This window comes from Bidens hawaiensis, unplaced genomic scaffold (assembly GCF_021521415.1).
Source record: "Bidens hawaiensis isolate Kalapana, Puna unplaced genomic scaffold, B.hawaiensis_p1.1 tig00001792_1, whole genome shotgun sequence".
In the NCBI taxonomy this organism is placed as follows: domain Eukaryota; kingdom Viridiplantae; phylum Streptophyta; class Magnoliopsida; order Asterales; family Asteraceae; genus Bidens; species Bidens hawaiensis.
Window position 1 is genome coordinate 1,576,730 of NW_027491100.1, and position 7,446 is coordinate 1,584,175.

At 35.0% G+C, this 7,446-nt stretch overlaps 1 protein-coding gene across 1 annotated transcript; it reads right to left on the reverse strand.

Annotated features, from left to right (window-relative positions):
• Window positions 1-240: 240 nt before the first annotated feature.
• Window positions 241-1,838, reverse strand: LOC143597730 (uncharacterized). The gene is made up of 2 exons (XM_077076146.1): window positions 1,690-1,838; window positions 241-448 (listed from the first exon to the last, which is right to left on the reverse strand). Exons 1-2 carry the CDS (start codon window positions 1,836-1,838, stop codon window positions 241-243), a joined length of 357 nt encoding a protein of 118 aa, XP_076932261.1.
• Window positions 1,839-7,446: the final 5,608 nt, after the last annotated feature.

Sequence of the window (7,446 nt, forward strand, 5' to 3'; positions counted from 1 at the left end):
CTTTGACTATTCAACTTTGTGTACTAACAATCAAGCACAAAAATTTGTCGCAACAGGTTTAATGGCATTTGCTATCGGACTTATAGTTATACACAACTAAAGAAACTCTATCGCTTAGCCGCATTTGAAACATCAACTATACAATTTACGAACCACGGAGAACAAAACCGTATATCGACCATTGTAAATGGTTGCACTTTATGTAATACGAGTCTAGATAAGTTTATTATCATTCGCTTGCTACATTGATAAAGGAAGCATCATCCTTCTATTTGTTTTGCGGTTTAATTTAACTTGCTTGCTTACCTTCATACACAACATAAGTAACCATGCGATGGTTGCTAAGATTAACGCGAGCCTCAAGTGTGTGAAATATATGGAGACGACTGAGGAAACGACGAATGCTAGAATCACAAGTTCCCATATTACAAATATCATCATATCCATCCTGCATCAACCTAAACTATGTTTAAGTTAAAAAAAAATATATATATTTTTTTGAAGTGCGAATTTCATTAGAAGAAAGCATCCCAACCCCTCCTACCGATGAGCTAGCAAGGGCTGGGAAAACAAACGACCAAACACATTGCATAGTCGAGCACTTCCATTTAGCTCAAGCTATATCTAAACAATGAAGAGATAATATCACATGCATCAAAATCCTAAGCACCCACCTTGACACCGCCTTACCAATAGAAAGTTTTAGTTATTTGACCAAAGAAATATCCAAAATAGTCAATAGAATATTTACTTTCAAAACAACGCATTGGCAAGATAAGCCAATCACATATGAACACATAGCTTATTAGGTATTTTGGGCCTACATGCAAAAGTATGAAAAACTGACAGGGCAGGACCATTTTGTGATAAGTGTTCTAAACATGATACAAAGGAGCCTAACGAGAAATTATTAGGTTAGTAAAATGCTGAATCTAGCTTATGTTAAAGTGGAGCCGTCCTTTTAGCGCTTAGAGCATCCACGATAAGGATTTCGAAAAACACTAAAAAACATACAATCATCTTCTGGCACGTCATGAAAAACACCAAAAAACTCGCCCATTAAGAAATTTTAAAAACACCAAAAAACATTGCTACGTCATTACATCTTTTACACCTAACCCCACCCCCGGCGACCCCACCACCGGCAAAAGGGTTCGCCTCCATCTCATTTTTTCTAGTTCTTAGCCAACAACTTCTTCTAAAAACGAGTCTCAAAATTCTTGTCCATAGTAAGTAAAACCTTATGTATGACGTATAAAAACACCTTATTGTGTATGCTCTTAGACTATAATGATGCCCGACTATTCTTTCAAGAATTCACAGGAATCATTCATGCTTGGCTAAAGTGGAGCTATTACTTCAGCGTCTAGTTTTAACTGGTGCTTAACACTTCTTCCAAGAATATATAGGGAGTCATGTTTATGCTAAAGTGAAGTTGTTCCTTCATCATCAAAATGACTAGTTTTGAAAGGAAAATTTCAATGCCTATATTTTGAAGACTTCTTCTATCAAATGACTAAACAAGAAATTTTCCAATGAGGGTTTCATAGTGTAAACTGGATATGTTATCAAATGTTGTGTGACAATGTTTCAACTCATTTTTGCATTTATCTTCGAATTCGATGTAGAACAAACGTGCATTAGATGACCTACAATTACATGCATTAGATGATCATAAACAATACGTACCTGGACGACGACGAAGAAGAAGAAGAAGATGAAAGTTTAGCGTTATACGAGAAGAACGAGAGGGACGTCCAATCAAGCTTCGATCGGATTTGATGTTCACGTAGCTGGTCCGCCAGATCCGATCGTTTAATCTTATTCTGTTTAAGCATCGTAATAGAATGCAACCGCATATTATTATATTAAAATCTCGGGTTAATATATCCTCCTCCCTTTCCTCTCGCTAACGGATATTAAAAAAGTTGTAATGGAGATAATGATGATGATGATGATGATGATGATGATGATGCAGAATCAGTGACACCTGAGATCCGGTAACCGGTGGCGGAGAGACCAGTTGAAGCACCGGCGGATGATTGAGACCAACAACGCAGGAGAGGGAGCGGGTGTATATTATTATTACAAACGTTCCTTTCTCTCTGCGTTTGTTGGTTGCACCGTGATTTGTTTAACTTATGGAAATTCTATTATTTATTTTATACCTTATTCATTTTCTTCTAAGAAATTAAAACAGTAGGTCTATATTTTTAACTATGCTGATCAAACATATTGTTAAATAGATACAAGCCTAGAGTGCACATAAAACCCGGTTCCGGACTAGACTTGGTGTACCTGACCCGGAACCTGACCCACGGGTACGAACAAGGTTTTAGTTTCTCCTTGGAATCGGTTTCACCTCTACCCGGTCAAAACTTCGACCCGACCTGAACCCCGCCAAAATCTGCTAAAATCCGGTCAAAAACCCAACCATGCCCGGAGTCGGTTCCTACCAACCCGATTATTGACTTTATTGACCATACCCGAAACTGATTCCTAAAAAAACCCGGTTTGTCTTCCTCTTGATACAACAAGACTGACGACCCGCCAATCATTATGTGCCTCAATGCTGAAGGAAAGTACGGGGCTCTTATCAAGCATTACAAAGACAAAATTATAGAAATTATCATTTTCATTAATAAAATATACCAAGCAAAGCCACATTTCGTAAAATGAAATACAATATTTTCAAGTTAATTATCGAGCAATGGTCGTATTTGTAGTATTTGTAGCGTATTTGATAGCTTAAGGTTCTTGTTTTAGTCAAAGTGCCCACTTCAAATGCTCCAAACCCACGACCCCAAACCAATTAATCAAAATCTAAATCTAATTATGCATCATGTTCATGAATCTAAATAGAAACCGGCGTCATGGTTTGTTTAATTACGTAACCTTAGTATTGTTTATTAATTTATTGCAAATGGCTACTTCACGTTTACAAAACTTGTCATTTTAGTCCTTTTTTAACCCCGTAGATTTTTGTCCGTTAAGTCGGAGGGTAAACTTGTAATTTCATTTATTTTATATATTCATTTAATCAAATCCTCCGTCTTGTTAAAGTTTTATTTAGTTTTTAAACATTTTAAAACCCTAGAGATCGATTGGTGGTGTTAACCGGAAAATGTGTGCAACAGTTTTGCCTAAGTCACGTGGACTGTTGTGGATCATCAATTACGTATCATTGTACCGTATCTAGGTACTGGACTTTCCAACTCGCATGAACGATTTCCGAATCATTTTACGAGCTCACTGAGTTGACTCAGTACTGTGTTCCCGAGTTCATTTATGAAAAGAAAGACAAAGAAAAGAAAGTTTTCTCTTATCTTTTCTTTTGGTATCTTCTCAACTTATTTTCCTTCCAAATCTTTCCAATTTTGAAAGATACAAATTCTTTTATTTTACTCATCATTTTCTCTTTTCTCCCCTTCTTTTCTTTCTTTTAATGAAACTCGGGAACACCTCTTTTAACTTTTCCTTCCTTTTCCTTTTTTAAATGAAACTCGGGAACACAACATATTTTTTTCATCCCTTCTTTTCCTTCCCTTTCTCCAGTTAAATGAAACTCGGGAACACAGTGTTGATGTCACAAAATTCACCCTGTCGGAAATCGGTAAACGTATCAAAAACCTCCGAGTTATATCTCTCACTAACAACCAGCTCACCGGAGCTATCACAACGTCAATTTCCGAGCTTCAAAACCTCAATACTATAGATCTCAATCGCAACAAACTGGACCTTTATTTATTTATATTGCTTGGGTGCACTAAGAGCAATTCACAACAAGCATCAGTTTCCGAGGTCCGAATCTACATGACGGGTTACAAACTCAAGAAAAACAAAGTTCACCATTGTAAGGTAAAATCCTTGGATTAAAAGTTACCTGAAATGAACTTTGTGGTGCCATATTTATCTTTCCCTATCTCACATCCACATATATATACATTATGTATATATAGTTTTAATAATTTTTTAATGGGGTTTGTAGAGGTTTGTTGTTGTGAAAAAAAGTGAGGTTTTTGAGAAAAATTTGAAATATAAAGTGGCGACGATATGACGTTTTGTATAGCTTTTTTGTTGTGAATGCTCTAATGGGGTAATAGTATAAAAGAATAGAGAAAATAATAAAATAAAGAAAAATTATTAATTTATTACTAACTTAATGAACAAAATATCACAAAAGGACTAACATGACAAGTATTGTAAACGTGAAGTTGTCATTTCCAATAAGTCCATAAATAGTAAAGTTGCATAGTTGAACAAACCACATGCACGGAAATGATACTTAACTCATATAGTCATATATCCTTAAAGAAATCTGTAGGAAAAGTGGTTCACTTTTAGTTAAGATAATAATAAAAATATAATAACGATATCTCATTAATCGTGGGAAATTCACTTTGTACAATACCGTTTACAAAAGTACATAAAAAGAATATAAAATGAAAATTTATATACCGAAATGATTCAATACATATATTACTAGGAGTGATTCCATAAGCTTTCTTCTAGTATCCATGTCACGAGTCTTCATCACTTGAGTCTTCAACAAATGTTTCTTCAAAACAACAAGTCGTTTATTGAAATTGGGTAACGGTTTTGGTTGAGGATCGTGTTAGACACGGGGCCCTTAAAACAGGTTTCGTGCCTACTCTCAAGCGTGTCTGTATCCTAGGGTACAACAACCGGACCAGTATGTGTACTGCCGGAGATGGCCACGAACCCGAGGAAGTCACCGGCTATATTGATGTTTATCAAGATGTAGGAAAATTTGTTGAAGTTGTTTGACATAAATATAGAGAGTGCTCCTCTCTAAATTTTGTCATGAGTGTGTGTAAGTGACTCCAAAATATTTTTAAGTGTTTCTACAACATGAACCAACAAGTTCATTATATACTTACACAAAATGAGAAATACTTAACCAAATTAATATGTCATAAATAAAATTAATTTAATCATAAACAAGATAATTAATCTTGTAATAAACTTGAAATTAATTATCGTAACTAACATGGTTAAATACTTTTAATTAGATTTAAGCGGTGAATCAAAACCATCATATTTATTCATGACATGAGTTGAAACAAACTGTTTGACCAAGTCCAAACAACTGTTCGCAACAGTCCGTTATGCAGGCGTGACACTCATGCGCTCCTATATGGGACCCGATGTCAAAGATAAATCCAATTTTTATCTTCTTTGGTTATTCCAACCATACAACTTCGAGCATTGATATTCATTCATCTACGCTCCATTTTGGACACTCAAATCAATATTTATACAACACATATATAAATATATTATTCATGTCCAAAGTTAGTGAAAAACCCATTTTCACTAATAAATTTTTCAAACAATCCCCCACATGAATGGAGATCAATTAAAACACAAAAAGTTTTTAATGAAAACCTCGACAGTTGAATATTGCAGGATATGTAGGTGTTACCCTTTGAACCTTCCTTTGTGAAGCATACTTAGCCTCCTAGCGGTTTGTAGACGCGATGTCTTTGAACAGACCCCCATTTGTGGAAACGACAATATACCTTCACACAATACTCTCCTTAGCTGGGCACATCCCCTCACTGTCGTTTCCGTTATGGTCATGGAACACTAGCCTGGTTCTGTGAAAGCTCTAGGAACTGCGCACCCCCCACAGTTTCATTCGAAACGACCCCACTTCTCTTTCACATAGGTGATTTTATCTCAAATCATTAAAAACATTAAGGTTAACACGATTTACATAAAATCATCAACCATACATTAGGCTTAACCTCACAACATGTCACCATTGTTAATAGGAATAGACTAGGAAGTAATTAAACTCCATTTATTTTTTTTGGAGGATATTTATATATATATATATATAAACATATATATTAGCTTGTATGTAAACATATACATTAGCGATGCCCCCACAGTGACTACCCTTCGGTTATATGATTAAGTTGTCTTATTGAACTTAGCTCTTGGGATCTCCAGTCTGCTAAGTTAGGTTTTCCTCATGCTTCCTTTTTCCCACGGGCTTTAGTCCCATTCCACAACTTCATCTCTTGTCAACCCTCGGGTTGTTGGATCCAAAATATTATCTATGACTTTGTCAAGTCATTTGTAGATAAGTTCAGTTTGAGATGAGTTGTTATGATGTGTTCTTAACTTGTAAGTTAATTTGCCTATATTCAAGCTTCTATGACTATAACAACAGGCATCACCTTGAACCTTGTTATAATAAGTGTCTTAGAAGAACATAAATATTATGTTTTAGGCAAACACGTGTTTGCAATACCTATTTGGATCACCAAATTCTTATTGCCAAACATTAGCAACCAAATATATGCCCAATATTCAAATGCAGGTTACTCCCACATTTAAGTGTTATTGGATAATATCCAAATGGGGTAATGAAACGTTCTCCCTTTCTACGTGTTTGAGAATCTTCTCATACAACCAATTTTACATACCCAAAGGGTCGGTTCTTAAATGTCTCATCCCCCCCCCCCCCCCCACATTTCTTGTCATTTGAACTACTATTTGTATAACCTTACTTATGAAACCAAATGTTTATAACGACATTTAGATACCCGTGATTTGAACAAGAGTTGCCTCATTGCATCAGTGAGTTTATCAATGTTTATTTTGGTACTCAATAGCTTTTGAGTTGACCAACCAACATATGTCATTGTCATAAGTTTGTCATCAAACCAATGAGTTTAATGCCCTTCCTTATAATGAATGAAAGTATCTTTCAACTTTCTCTACACACGAATTCGTTGTGTGTCCATATATACGTTTTGAATATATAAAGTTAATTAGTCTCCGGGGAGTACCATAATTAACTAAGTACTAGTCTAGCATGCTTTAGACTACAATACTTTAGCATGTGAACAGAAGATGCATCATTCTGATCCTTCACAGCCTCAAGGTATAACACCGTATATCTTGTTCACTTAGACACACCACAAACTTCAATGAATATAAAAAATCTCTATATTATTTCATGTTACAAAACATGACTTTATCATTCAGTACAAGAACACAACTCTTTTTCCCTTGATCTTCAAGGCTTCAACATTTGACTTATGTGGACTTACACATAAGTCTTAATCCAAGTCAATTTTGGTGAAGACCTTGTTTTCTTGAAACCATGTATTAGGATACTCTCCCAAAATGAAGGACACGTCCTCCATATAGTTCAAACAAAATTGATGGTGGTAGAAGCATCTACGAGTCCATCATTAGTAAAACTCTTATAACAAATCTCGAACGATTTATTATAAATGTTAATAATAATAACAACATATATTTCTTTCATATGTTGTAATCAAATTAAAATTCACACTTTGTGAAATTCTCATGTTGATACTCTCAACGTTTAATGATATATTTCATTCTTGTGTATATCCTTTCAATATACGTATAGTTTTTATCATGATACTTTCACGATTTAGT